The sequence below is a fragment of the Metarhizium album genome (genome assembly GCF_000804445.1).
Source record: "Metarhizium album ARSEF 1941 chromosome Unknown scaffold_1, whole genome shotgun sequence".
Taxonomy (NCBI): Eukaryota; Fungi; Ascomycota; class Sordariomycetes; order Hypocreales; family Clavicipitaceae; genus Metarhizium; species Metarhizium album.
Genome location: NW_024467575.1, coordinates 1650970 through 1664990, shown reverse-complemented (window position 1 = coordinate 1664990; position 14021 = coordinate 1650970). Strand labels below are relative to the sequence as shown.

Below are 14021 nucleotides of genomic sequence, written 5' to 3'. Positions count from 1 at the left end.
ACCCCCCTCGTACCGAGCACAAGAGCCACGGCGCTTGGTTTTCCGAAGCCCAATCAACATGCGAGTAAGAAGCGTAAAAATGGCGTGCGCGTCCTCGCAACGAATAGCAGCGAGGATGCTGCTCTGGCTCCTCGACGTGGGCCAAACATGAGAGCATCTGCGCTGCGCTGCACTGCGTGCGTAGTGGCCCGGCTCTTTGGGGCCTCGAGACTCCGGCTGCAAGGACTCGAAAAGCTACGGAGTACAAGCCATGATTATGCGTTCCCGACTATCCACAGCGTTCTTTTGACCCCGCGGCAGTACATGCATCCGACGGCCCGCGAGACGAGACAGACAGAACAGTGGTTGTCAGACGTGACACGGAATGGGTGTTGTGGTGGTGCTGTGGCTGTGGCGGTCCGCGAAACCAGGACAAGAATCTCGCGAAAACAAGTGTGTCTCGCGAGCCATGTCATTGGTTTGGCACCACCGTTAGTTAGCCTTTGGCATACATACTACGTACTACGATGTTCCTGGCCATGTGCGGAGTACGGAGTGGGTGCAAGTACTCGATAGCCTTGGCCTGATGGCGTCTGGAACCTATCCGTAACCGCACTTTGCCCATGCGGGCTATGAAGTGATCTCCAGGGAACAGGGAGGGGACTATGTAGCATCGTACATCTAGCTTCGATCTGTAGCCTCGTTCATCTTGGCCGTCGGCCAGGATGGGACGCTACGTGTGCTGTCCTCGAGTACCCGGCAGGGGGAGGCTTTTTGGACAGTCTGGGCCGTGGATATTTGGTCATGGATCAAGCCATGGCTCGAGATTGTGCCTGGGTCCGGGGCCTGCGCCACGACAGGCTGAAGGACGGGGATGAGGCGAGCCTGCACACACAGGATTGTCCCGACTCCTCGCATGAGGCTGCGCATTGGGAGTAGGTATCGCAGGTATTGCACATGGCCGTGGGACGTCGGAGCAAAGTGGACTGACCGGCTGGGCTGGGCTGGGACAACGCAGAGACGGAAGTGAAGCCGAGCAAGCATCGAGTACACAGACACAAACATGTGAGCGAGTCCCCACACTACACCAACTGACGGGTGTCAAAACAGAACAGAACGAGCGCTCGCCGTATGTATAAAGTAGTTACCCATGTACTCCGTGCTGCATACTCCGTGCCGGGGTTCGTTCGTGCCTACGCTCAAACCCCCCCGGTCCGTCCGCTTCCTGACGGGCCAAAAAAAGCCGACTGGCGGCGGTCATTGGTCGGGCTTGTACGGAGTAGCGTCCACTTGATTGCTGCAGCGGTGCACTGTACGGAGTACATACATACCTTAGTCGTCTAGCACGGAGGTACTCTGTACTTGGCGGCTTACTCTGTTGCGCGCCGCCATTCTGTTTGGCTTGGCGTGACTTTAACGTCCCCCTGGTTCGTCCGCCGGGTCAGGAACGCGCGCCACGCAACCGCACAACCGCGCAACCGCACGGCCGCACAACCGCACAAGTTGAAACAACCCGGCTTGCCGCAATGCCATGCGCACAGAGGACGACTTGTCGCGCTACTCCGTACTCCGTACCATCTCTCTGTTTCGGCACGGAAGACTCCGTGGTAGCAGCGGTGCTGCTGCCCGTATGGAGCAAGCAAGTCTGCCTGCAGACGCCCACGGGCTTGGCAGGTACCGACTACTCGCTCTCGAACGACGGGCTCATGGACTGTATCGGGCATGTGTACGGCGTCCCTGGAACTAACTCGGCTCTCGGTACCTCCGTGCTCGATCTGATGCGAATCCAAGTGTCACCGAGCCAAGCTCTAGGGCACAAGTTCAATGCTTGAAAACTCTGTTCCTGGCGGTGGCGGTGGCAGGCGGCCACGCAATTATCCTATCCCCAAGATAGTTTGGGCTGCAGCAAGTCACAAGTCATGGTCCAGACACGCCCTACTCCTACTCCGTGGGTGTGGGTGGGTGCCTGGGCTTGGCCCCTTTACACCAGTAATACATGATAGTAGTAGTTGTCCACGGACCGAGAGCCGAGTCCCGAGTACGGAGTTGTGCCACGAAATCATACATATCCCATACGACACAGTCAGTAGCCTCTGACCATGTGGCGCAGACGTGATGCGGCTGCCCTGCCAGCGCATTTCACTCAGGCCGTGTGAACTAGGCACATTGCATTGTACTGCATGTACATCTCAGTTAGAGTTATCTCGTCTGTCCGCCACGCCCCTCCCTCGTCTTCCCCCAGGGTCCTTCCTGTATGTACGTACAACTCAGCGCGGCCTTGTCCTGGCTTTTCTTGGCGTGGGCCTATGAAACAAACAAAGGGCATTGTCATTTATTCTTTGTCAGGTAAAGTCGGTCTGGTACTCCGCACCTGGCGGCCGTGTTCCGCCATGCCGCCGTTGAGAGGGCGCCGCCATGTATAAAGCAGGCATCCCCCCCTGTTGACAGCCTGGACATGTTGGAGTCTCCCATATCACCATCCATACCATCCTTTCATCGACTTGTTTTCGTCTTCAGTCTTCGGACTCACACTCATTCCCGAGGCTCATCCCTCGTCAGACAGCTTCGAGCTACACTCCTTGCAAGCAACCGATACAACGGCCAGGTTCCGTGTCTCGACAACTTCAATCCCTTGAACAGCACAGCACAGCACAGCACAATACATCTTCTGAGGCGAGTTCTTCAGAAAACCAACACAGTCCTTCTTCCAAACGAAGCTGCAACAAAACAACGACAAAGCCGACTCGAAGCCAAAATGCATTTCGCCACCACTGCCCTGGGCCTCCTTGCCTCTGCTGCTGCTGCCAGCGCCGCCAGCGTCACCTTTGTGAACACCGATGGCTTGAGCCGATCAGTCATCTTCACCCCCAGCCCTGGGTCTGACAATATCGAAACCTTGGCCATTGACAACTTTCAGAACAAGACTGTCCAGTTTCCCGATTCTTGGGAGGGCAATTTTTTCGCCCACCAGAAGGGCCAGGATGCAAAACCCGGCATGCTCGGTGAAGTGAGGTTCGGCGGTTGGAATGGCCTGACCTACTTCGATGTCTCCGCCATCGTGAATCCCGACGACAAGGAAAACATCAAGCAGATGTGGCCCGCCAATAAAAAGTCTCCCACGTCTGGCTGCCACAAGTTCCCTTGCAACGACGCCTACTACCTCCCCGACGACGTCCAGACCAAGGTCACCGACGAGGTCGACCTGAAGTGCAGTCTTGGCACAGGTACCAGTCCCCTCATTTAAAAACAAGCCAACTGACCAAAGTCCACCTGTTATTTGTTCTTTGGTCTCGGCAAAACCGCCGAGCTATTGCTTCCCAGGGGAGGCGACGGATGTTGTCGAAATCTTGACGTTCCAACCACTCTGTCCCGCGAGAAGGCGCTGGGCGCCAGAAGGGGAAAAAAAGCAGACATCCATGATTCTATGTATGAGGCGGAAAATGGAAATGGCAAAAATTAAAATTAAAAATCCTTCTCGAGGACACGGAGTGGAAGTGGGATGGTGACGAGTCGACGACATTCTCCTCTGCCTTTGCGTTCGTGTCACCACGGGCTTGAGTGCTTCGTCGGCTTATGCCTCGAATGCAGGTTTAAAAAGACGAGACACAAGCCGCCCATTCGTTTTATACATATTTTGTGTCGTACTTCTCTACTTTCATTAACGACGTTTATTTTTTCTTTCTTCACCCCCAAAGAAACCCCCCCCTTCCCTTCCCCCTTTTTTTCTTCTCAAGACATTTGACACACAGTCAGGAACGACTTATATACCCCGTGGGAAAAGTGCAAGGTTGGATATGAATAGAAGGCCTCTCATCTTACGATGCCACTCTCAGAGGATGGACCAAACCGTGTCTGGATTTGTGACTAGTCATGAATGTGTGTGTGAATGTGAACGGAGGTGGTGGCGCTGCGTGGCGTTTGAGTGGAGCCCAAGCCAAGCCGTCGGGGGTGTCGATCCAACGATGCCTGATCCAGTCGCCGGGGGTGGGTGGGGGCTTCTTCCACTTGGCCTGACTCGCCGCGTCGTGGGTCGCGACATCGCGACTGGGCAAACCTTGGTGCCCGAAGAGGAAGTACAAAGCAACAAGATTGTGGCTCAGCTGTGGCTGGTGCCCGAGCAACCCGATCTGGTTTCCGTGATTTCCCGCCCCACTTTCTACCCGACTTCCCGACCAATAACGCCTTCGTTTGATCTCGGCGTTGCATTTTCTTTTGGTCTGAAGCCCAACCTTTTTTTTTTTTGTTGTTTATCGCCTTGGACGCGTGATTGATTTTAATTGCCGCACTGAAGATTGACGGCCCAGCCTGAAATCCTTCGTCATGGCGCAAGAGACGACGCTCAAAGAGTTCGAGGCCGTGTACCCCAAGCTCGAACAAGCCGTTTTGGAACATGCGCGCAAGTACAAGCTTCCCCAAGCGGAGCTCGACTGGCTCAAGGCTGTGAGTATCTCAGATGCGCGCGTTTCTTTCCCCCGTCATTCTTCATCCATCTGTTGATTGTGCCGTGTTGTACTCCTTTGTGACAGCACCCAGGTCAGAGACGGGTCTAGATCTGGTTTGCTCTTCACAGCCCCTTTGTCGACGGAGATTGGAGATTCTAACCGAGCATGCAGAACCTCGAAACCAACCCCGTCGGTGGAAAATGCAACCGCGGCATGTCCGTCCCCGACTCGGTCTCCCTCCTCCTCGGCCGCCCCCTCGATGAGGAGCAATACTTCCAAGCAGCCACCCTCGGCTGGATGACGGAGCTCCTGCAGGCCTTCTTCCTCGTCTCGGACGACATCATGGACGGCAGCATCACGCGCCGCGGCAAGCCCTGCTGGTACCGCCAAGAGGGCGTCGGCATGGTCGCCATCAACGACGCCTTCATCCTCGAGTCGACCATCTACATGCTCCTCAGGAAATACTTCCGCAGCCACCCGGCCTACGTGGACATTGTCGAGCTCTTCCACGAGACGACGCTGCAGACGGAACTGGGTCAGCTGTGCGACCTGCTCACCGCCCCGGAGGGCAAGGTCAACCTCGACAACTTCTCCATGACCAAGTACAGGTTCATCGTCATCTACAAGACGGCCTACTACTCCTTCTACCTGCCCGTCGCCCTGGCCCTGCACCAGCTCAATCTCGCCACGCCCAAGAACCTCAAGCAGGCCGAGGACATTCTCATCGCCATCGGCGAGTACTTCCAGATCCAGGACGACTACCTCGACAACTTTGGTCTCCCCGAGCACATTGGCAAGATCGGCACCGACATCATGGACAACAAGTGCTCGTGGCTGGTCAACCAGGCGCTGGAGATTGCCACGCCCGATCAGCGCAAGATCCTGGAGGACAACTACGGCCAAAAGGACAGCGCCAGCGAGGCCGTCGTCAAGAAGCTGTACAGCGACATGAAGCTCAAGGAGCGCTACGAGGCGTTTGAGGAAAAGAGAGCAGGCGAGATCCGCGCCATGATCGACATGATTGACGAGAGCGAGGGCCTGAAAAAGGCCGTCTTTGACGTGTTCCTCAACAAGATCTACAAGCGAACCAAGTAGGATGCCGCTGTCCGCTGGTTGTACGGCGGCGGAAGGAGGGCAAGACAGCTTAATGTGACAGATGGCATGCGTGCATGGGAGCGCGGCGGTTGGCTTAAGACGTGAAAATGTCTGGTATAGATTTATTTATGGCACACCAAGTACTTTCTAGTCTCTACGCATGACCGACCTGCAATGCAATGCTCCTGGTTTAGCCACGTTCATCACTAGACTCAGGCCTGATGGCCGTGTTGCACTGCAATGCCACGGAGACGATGGCCTCCTTTTCCCCCCCACGCTTTGGCTAGTCAGCGGAGGGGGGCGTCTTTACCGTATCACAGTTTATACGTGCTCGGTATTACGGAGTACGGCGGGATGAGCTGCGCAGCTCGCGGACTGCTCGCCGACCAGTGTGCGTCCGAACGTGCTCGCGCGCCACCATGACGAGCAGATTGCGCCGAGAAGGGAGGGGATCCGTGGACCGTGGCGGGGGCAATGAATCAATCCCACGACGGTGGTGCGTAGGTCGAGAGACGGTGCTTGCGGTGACGAAACTGAATCTGCGTCCCGTGCCGAGACGCTCCCCTCGCGACGCCTCGACGACGCCGCCGCCGGTGCGCCCCAACGACCGGTTCAGCCGCCGGCGGCCGAAAGAATCGGACGCCTCGATCAGACTCGCCGAGCCAGGCCCATGCAGCAACTACTCGTTGGCGGGCGCTGGGGGTTGCGCACGAGACACGGAGCCTCTTGTCCACTGCGGACCGTCTTGGCGAGGCCAGCAACGGGAGAGGGACGTGGCGGCCAACATGCGCCTCGACATGTTGCCGCAGAGGTAGGCTGCCTCTTGTTCCATCTGGCATCAACACAGTCCGTTGCGGAACGTGCCAGGCACGTTGAACAGACAGACGGGCACCGGAGTTCAGCTCCTCAATATATGTCTTGTCAGGCCACGCAATGAAATAGAGGTTGACTCGCCCGTCGTGCTCGACATGGGCACATCCATTGCGTTTCAACAGGTTGCTCCGCGAGAAATGGAGGCAGTGGAGGAGTTGAGGAGCCAAGTCTACGGCAAGTGTTCAAGGCCCGGGAAACTCTCCACCGTACAACATGTCTCGGCAGTAGTTTTCTGCCCGCCTAGGTAACACTTGTGTCCCGAGCTAGTCCTTGGGCTCCTTGTCGCTCCGCTCCGACACACTCTCATCTTTGCTCCCTTCCTTTGTATCTACACTCTCCTCACCAGTCTCCGCCGCAGGGTCTGTATCCGTCTTCTTGCCGTCTTCTGTCTTGTCCTTGATGTCTGGTTCCGCAGCCTCTTCCGCTGGCTCTGGCGTCTTCGGTTTCACTTCTTTGGACTTGACAATATTGGCAAGAAAATCTCCAGTGTCCCCAAAACCATTAATCTTCCCCAGCCGTGATGAGAAGAACTCCACATCTCGCAGCATGCTGGGTTGTGTTAGTTCAACATGTTCCATATGAGAACGTGCAACCTCGCCCGTGAAAATGACTCACCTTTGCGACCCAGCTTCTGTTCTGGGAGCAGCTTCTCCGAGAGGGGCCCCCAGCTGGTCTTTGTAGCTCGCGAAAACAGGCCCCATGATCACCTGAGTTGACGTCTCTGGAAGATGTTTGGTGAGAACACGGTGTAGCGTGGTCGTCTCCTTAACAAGAATTTCAATATATGGCTGCACCACATCTGGCCTGGCCGAATCCCAGTCAATAGCTCTCATGCTCTTGGCGTGAATCGCTGCACGACCGCTCATGATGTCAACCAACTTTTGGTGGATGCTGCCTTGGTGTTCTTGTAACAAACGGCGGACCTTGTCAAACTCTCCCGTCAAGCTGGAGACTCCAGCTCCAGATCCGGCGTGGCTTCGTACAAACTCTCGGATGTGAGGAATGAGTGTGGCTATGAATGACAGTGCCTGGGACGCAAGAGCCAAATGCTTTGTGGTGATATTCTTCAAGCCTGCAGAACGCGTCGCACCTGCGCCGAGAATCAACTGCGTACATCGAGAATTGAACAGTTGGAGATACGCAATTAACGAAGACGCCACGTCTGTAGCCATTGACGGTATGCCTGCAGTCAGGTGCAAAAAGTTCCCTGTTCCATTCAGACACAGGACTGCAGAGTTTGGTAGGATGAACTTTTCCGATTCAATGACCGCCGACCTTGTCTTATCTTTGCTAGTCCCGTTCGTCTCGGCAGACTCTGTTACAAGGTCCGGCTTTTGCAGCTCGCGGTACGGGATCCATATCTTCTTGTTCTCTGTCCACACTGAGACGTCCTGCGTGCTAGAGCCTAGTATGAGATCCAGGAGCTTCATGTCGCTGTCTGTGAAATCTTTTGCATTCCACTGATCCGACTCCATGCCCTGGGCTAGCCTTTGCATCTCTGCATCGCGATTTCGTTCAACAAACTCTTTGATATGTCCGTTAACCACCGTCTTGAAAGAAGCGCTGCTTCGTCCAGAGATGGCTTCACACTCGGTTGCAAAATAGAGGTTAAGGGTAAAGTATCGAAGAAATAGATCCAACGGAAGATGAGTAGCCTGCTCGGTACGGACCTTGATAATCCTGACGATCTTGTCATTTGCGATATCAACAGCTTGGGTTAGGAGACTATTGATGTCCAGACTCTTATGAAGTTCTTCCTGTAGTTCGACATCGGCGGCAGCCATTGGATTGGAAATATGGCGATCCGGGCGGGGGCTCGTCACAGGCGACCTAGCCGGTGGTGACTTAACATCATCCAAATCAGATGCATCCGACAAAGAGCTCGTGATATCCAGTAGCACCTTGACTTGGGTGGTCAGTCGTCTCAAGGTTTCGGTGACACCGACATAGATCTTGACGAGTAGCTCTTCTGCGTCTTCTGCATCCAGTGCCCGTAAATTTCTTGCCAAATTTGCGGATTTTTCTTGACTTGATAAGTGCCTGCTTCCACTAGTTGTCGATAGCGACAACATGGACTCATTGTCGTCGTCGCTCGAACTTGGAAGAGGGCGTCGGATCAAGCTGCGAATCTCACGAAGAACTGCATCTCGATAAGCTATCGCTGCCGTTACAACGTGCTTGGCACGATGTAGACCCTTCATGTTGGGCATAAGCTGTGCCTTGAGCTGTTCCGTTGCTGTGAGGTACGTCGGGAATATCGAAGGTGATCGAGAGTGGCCCCCCCGGCCCCTGGATGCCGCATTGTCCCATCGAAGAAGAACATCCGCAGTAGAAACAGACTCTACGTGTCTGCGCAAGTCTGCTAGCAAGACATTGGAGAATTGTGATTCGTAAGACTTTCCAATTCTGAAGCGCAAGGCGTTCAAATCTTGGTCAACGCCTTGCAATGCGGAAGCTCCTCGTAAATCGCGTAATTCTATGGCCAGCGGCTCCATTCCTTCTGTTTCCTCACGCTCACCTGCAATGAGCTTCTCCAATGAGTCAATGGTGCTCAAAGCTTCGTCTACTTCACCAGCATCAACCAATGAATCGCAGCGGCCAACCCCGTCAACAACGTAGCGTAGTTGGCATATAGCATGATTTAGTTGCTGTAGGTTCTGCTGCCGCAGACGTTTCTCAGCAATCAACACGCCGTTAGTTGCTATTTCCTCATCAAGTGCCTTTAGCTCTTCTCTTAGGGCCCTTATCCTTTCCACCGAGTCGGCAGCTTCTGAGTGCAGTTCCTTTAAAGATCCAAGAGCAGTGAAGAATGTTGTCGATGCCGTCGATATCGAATTAATAAGATGGACTTCAATGGTGTCCATGTACCAGGACAGTTTCTCTTGAAGGATAGCATTCGTTGCTAGAGCTTTTCTTGGGGCCGGGGGGCCGGGAGGACTGTCCTTGCCCAGTGATATAGGCCGGATTACCTCTGATCGTTCGCTGACAACATCAAATGTCCTCGGATTTTCAAGATGAAAATCTTCATCAAAGTAGACTGTTGGAATGGTCGACAAGGGCGAAGTTCCAGGCACTGCTTTTCGGCCAAGGCCGGAACTAGGCTTGCGTGCGGTGCTTAATGCATCGATAGATACCAGTGAAGCAACCGAAGCAGTCGAACCTCGCCGATGGGATTTCGTTGTCGGTCGGAGTAGGCCGTCCGCATCCGACTGCTCACCCGACTTGGAGTTCCGGAAGCTGATCACAGATTCGTCCCCGCTCTCCTTGACTCGTCGAAGCTGCTCATATAGTGCTCCAACTTGTGCAACATAGGGATTGAACTCGGCGGGATCGATAATTGGAATATTGGTCAAGGAAACTGGTGGGATGTCGCGAGCATTGGGAGGTTTGTGTGAACTCGATGACGGAGCCGATGTGTGAGGCTGCAGGCCAGTCCGAACGATAGGTGGTTGCAGAAGCGTTGAAATGGCTGCAAACGCGGGTCAGTTGTCCTGTTTGCCCCTATGGGCGGGCAATGAGGCTGATTTACCATTTTGTCCTGGTTCGTACAGGGAATTAGACCAAGCGTTGGAAGAGCTATCCAAAGCTCCACCAACGGAATGGACAGAACTCGTGACAGAATTCCGTCTGGATGACGAACGACGGTGTCCTTGAGCAGGCCGACTGCTGCTTGAGTGTCAGCGCAAAGCAAGGCCCATTGGCTAGATCAAGACCAACCCATGTAGAGGGACCTCATGCCGGGTTGCCATCGACTGCGCAGCAAGGCTATCGACGGACTTTCCAGCGGCTGGAGAGGAAAACATGATATGCGCAACAAGGTTTCCGGGGACAGAGCTAGAGCCCTGTGTAGCCAACAGCTGTGTATGGACGGGGTTGGATAAGGAGTGCTACCGGGGTATCATCTCTGGCACCTGCGGACGGATAGAGATGGGAGGAGAAGAAAATACGGCGCAGGAAATGATAGAACAAAGATGGCTAAAAAGGCATAATTTGGGCTGTTTTGACGACAGTCGATGGCCAAGATGAAGGCGACGCCGATCGAGGCCACCGCCAAGTAATCGTACTTGTAGTTATCCCAACTTCCCATAGCAGCCACGAAACCCCAAGCGACGATGACAGCAGCTCTGCGCGTTATCAGCCGGTGATTTCCCGACCGGGGCCCCCACAGGCCCAGTGACCATGTCCTCGTTGGGCTTAGTGTCTGCAACCACTTAACGGCGCGTGTCGCGCTGCAAGATACTCGACGCGTCTGGTTCGTGTAAATTGCCCTCTGCTGGCTGGCCTTGCTATACAGTCAGGCGACTCGGGCCTCAATTGGCACCCTCCGATTTCCATCTATCCCCGCGATCCGAAAAACTTCCCCTTCCGAGCCTTAGAGTATTCTGCAGAGGTGCGAGGCCGCAGATACGCCAACAAGACTCAACCATGGATCGTCAGTCTGTTTATTCAGCGCATGTCTTCGAGCCTAGCTACGGCGAAAATGGGGACACCAGGCTTCAGCTCCAACAACAACTCGAGACCTTCATTCTTGACTTCCGACTAGACAACAACTTTGTCTACCGGTATGTTGTCCGTATGTGGCAACAGTTGCAGAGTGGCCCTGACATGTGTGACTAGTGACCAGCTACGAGAGAACGCGCTTCTCAAGCAGTTCTACTGTGATGTCAAAATCAACGACCTCATCAACTTCAACGAGGAGCTTGCTCACAAACTCGCTTCCGAACCCGCCGAAATCATCCCTCTCGTGAGTTTATATACTGTTTGAAACGACACCTGATCCGTCGCTTCTGACAGTGACGATAGTTTGAGTCTGCCCTCAAAAAATGTACACACCGGATCGTCTTCCCCCACGAGAAGGACGTTCATCTTCCCGATCACCAGCTTCTTCTTCATTCTGATGCCGAAGATGTGTCAATCCGAAATTTGGACTCCATGACGATTGCCAGGCTTGTTCGCGTCCCCGGCATCGTCATTGGCGCCTCCGTCATGTCATCAAAAGCCACAGAGCTGCATATCCAGTGCCGCAACTGTCAATTCCAGGAGACCATCCCCGTGTTGGGCGGCTTTACCGGTGTCACGCTTCCAAGACAGTGTAGTCGTAAGCGAGTTGCCAACGACCCCACCGAGAAGTGTCCTCTAGATCCATACTTTGTCATGCACGAAAAGTCGCAGTTCGTCGACCAGCAAATCATCAAGTTGCAAGAGGCGCCGGACCAGGTGCCAGTTGGAGAACTGCCTCGGCATGTTCTCGTCTCTGCCGATAGATATCTCACAAACCGCGTCGTCCCCGGGTCAAGGTGCACGGTCATGGGCATCTTCTCCATCTACCAGAACAAGGCGTCCAAAAACTCGTCCACTACCGGCGCCGTAGCCATTCGAACGCCGTACCTGAGGGCGGTTGGCATCCAAACGGATCTGGACCAAACTGCCAAGGGTCATATTAGCTACAACGAGGAAGAAGAACAAGAATTTCTCGAAATGAGCAGGCGACCAGACCTGTACAGCGTAATGGCAGACTGCATTGCGCCCTCCATCTACGGAAACCGGGACATCAAGAAGGCGATTCTTTGTCTGCTACTAGGCGGATCAAAGAAGATTCTACCCGATGGTATGAAGCTGAGAGGCGACATCAACGTGCTCCTTCTCGGTGATCCTGGCACGGCAAAGTCACAGCTCCTCAAGTTTGTGGAAAAGGCAGCACCAATCTCCATCTACACATCCGGTAAAGGTTCTTCCGCAGCAGGCCTGACAGCCTCCGTCCAACGGGACCAGTCTACAAGAGAATTCTACTTGGAAGGCGGTGCCATGGTTTTGGCTGATGGCGGTGTAGTTTGCATCGATGAGTTTGACAAGATGAGAGACGAAGACCGCGTCGCCATCCACGAAGCCATGGAACAGCAAACCATTTCCATTGCCAAGGCTGGCATCACCACCATCCTCAATGCCAGAACGTCCGTCCTGGCGGCGGCCAATCCCATCTTTGGTCGTTACGATGACATGAAAACGCCCGGGGAGAACATCGACTTCCAAACAACCATTCTGTCCCGTTTCGACATGATTTTCATTGTCAAAGATGAGCACACGCGCGAAAAGGACGAGAGAATAGCCAAGCACGTCATGGGGATTCACATGGATGGCCGTGGAGCTGAAGAAGTTGCCGAGTCTGAGATTCCTGTTGAGAAGATGCGACGATATATTACGTACTGCAAGACGTAGGCGCTGTCTCGTTTCCCCAGCCAGTTTTCCACTCTGGCGAATGCCAACTAACGCCATGACAGTCGATGCGCGCCCCGTCTCAGCCCCGAAGCGGCGGAAAAGCTCTCATCACACTTTGTCTCCATCAGACGTCAAGTCCACGCCGCCGAGTTGGAAGCCAACGCCCGCTCTTCCATCCCCATCACCGTCCGTCAGCTCGAGGCCATTGTCCGTATCACCGAGTCCCTCGCCAAGCTGAGCCTGTCGCCAGTCGCCACGGAAGAGCACGTCGACGAAGCGATCCGTCTCTTCCTCTGCTCTACCATGGACGCTGTCAACCAGGGCAGCAACCAGGGCAGCCGCGAGCTGAACGAGGAAGTCAACCGTCTCGAAGTCGAGCTCAAGCGCCGATTACCCATCGGGTGGAGCACAAGCTTGGGCACACTAAGGAGGGAAATGGTTGAGGGCAAGGGATACAGTGAGCAGGCGCTGAACAGGGCTCTCATGGTGCTGCAGCGGAGGGATACAATCATGTTTAGGAATTCAGGGGCCCAGGTATATCGGCATGGAGCGTAAACCAGACGCACGCGGGACCTTTGCGAGGGACATGCCATTTTAAACGATGATGAATTGCTGACTTAGATCTCGGTTGTCTGCAAATAAAAGCCGGCGCTTGGGATAAACGGTGGAACAGATGTGGCACAATGACACGGGATTTTACCTGCCGCGAGTGGGAAGATATGTAATGTACATGAAGGACTGAACTTGTGCAACTTGAGGAAGCGCTACGAATCGCTGCGCTGGATATTCGCACGAACACACGAAAAATTGGAATGGAACTCTTGAAGCCTCTGTTTGCCTACCAACTTCAATGTGGAATGAAAGGCAGTAAGGACTCAAGCAAATCATACGCTGTTAGCGGCAGCAGCTGACTCATATGCATTTTCCTAAGAGACTACATCCTCGTTTGCATAGGAATTTACCTGCTTCATCTTTGCTAGTCAAGCGCACACAGCTGTGTGGGACCAAACTCAACGGCTTTAAACAGGTCCTGGTAAAAGTGTAAAAATGTTTAATGACGCACGCTACTTGCCGTTAAAGATCGTGCTATGGAACGGCTTTGGCCCTATTCTGGAACGTCATACGTGATAGAAAATTGCGGCGACTGGATAGTCTGCCAGTGCGACTGATAGTTGGCATCGCCAAAGATGGCCTTGGCGGGAGGGCTTGATTGGACATTTTGAGAAATTGGCCATGTTTTCTGCTTATCTAGCAATGCAGCTGACCGTAGACTGCAGAAATGGTGCATCACTCTCTTTGATACAATCGTATGCAATCCTGTATCTCAGATGACGGGCCACCATGCAGTTATCCACGTTGCTTAGCCTGGGGTTGGCTAAAGAGACACTGGTCTTTCTTGCCAGAAAAGTAGACAAG

The 14021-nt window shown here is 54.1% G+C and overlaps 4 protein-coding genes across 4 annotated transcripts; 3 read left to right on the top strand and 1 right to left on the bottom strand.

Annotated features, from left to right (window-relative positions):
- Positions 1 to 2734: 2734 nt before the first annotated feature.
- On the top strand, positions 2735 to 3223 carry MAM_00472 (uncharacterized protein; the record flags this gene model as incomplete). Its single annotated transcript, XM_040819271.1, has 1 exon — positions 2735 to 3223. The coding sequence occupies one exon, from the start codon at positions 2735 to 2737 to the stop codon at positions 3221 to 3223; it is 489 nt and encodes a 162-aa protein (XP_040682536.1).
- A 1076-nt stretch (positions 3224 to 4299) lies between these two features.
- MAM_00471 (Farnesyl pyrophosphate synthetase) lies at positions 4300 to 5516 on the top strand (the record flags this gene model as incomplete). Its single annotated transcript, XM_040819270.1, has 2 exons — positions 4300 to 4419; positions 4593 to 5516. The coding sequence occupies 2 exons, from the start codon at positions 4300 to 4302 to the stop codon at positions 5514 to 5516; spliced, it is 1044 nt and encodes a 347-aa protein (XP_040682535.1).
- A 1136-nt stretch (positions 5517 to 6652) lies between these two features.
- MAM_00470 (Vps54-like protein) lies at positions 6653 to 10125 on the bottom strand (the record flags this gene model as incomplete). Its single annotated transcript, XM_040819269.1, has 4 exons — positions 6653 to 6938; positions 7005 to 9858; positions 9939 to 10055; positions 10107 to 10125. 4 exons carry the CDS (start codon positions 10123 to 10125, stop codon positions 6653 to 6655), a joined length of 3276 nt encoding a protein of 1091 aa, XP_040682534.1.
- Positions 10126 to 10814: 689 nt separating this feature from the next.
- Positions 10815 to 13160, top strand: MAM_00469 (DNA replication licensing factor mcm5; the record flags this gene model as incomplete). The annotated part of the gene is made up of 4 exons (XM_040819268.1): positions 10815 to 10951; positions 11007 to 11133; positions 11193 to 12601; positions 12668 to 13160. The coding sequence occupies 4 exons, from the start codon at positions 10815 to 10817 to the stop codon at positions 13158 to 13160; spliced, it is 2166 nt and encodes a 721-aa protein (XP_040682533.1).
- Between the last annotated feature and the right edge of the window lie 861 nt (positions 13161 to 14021).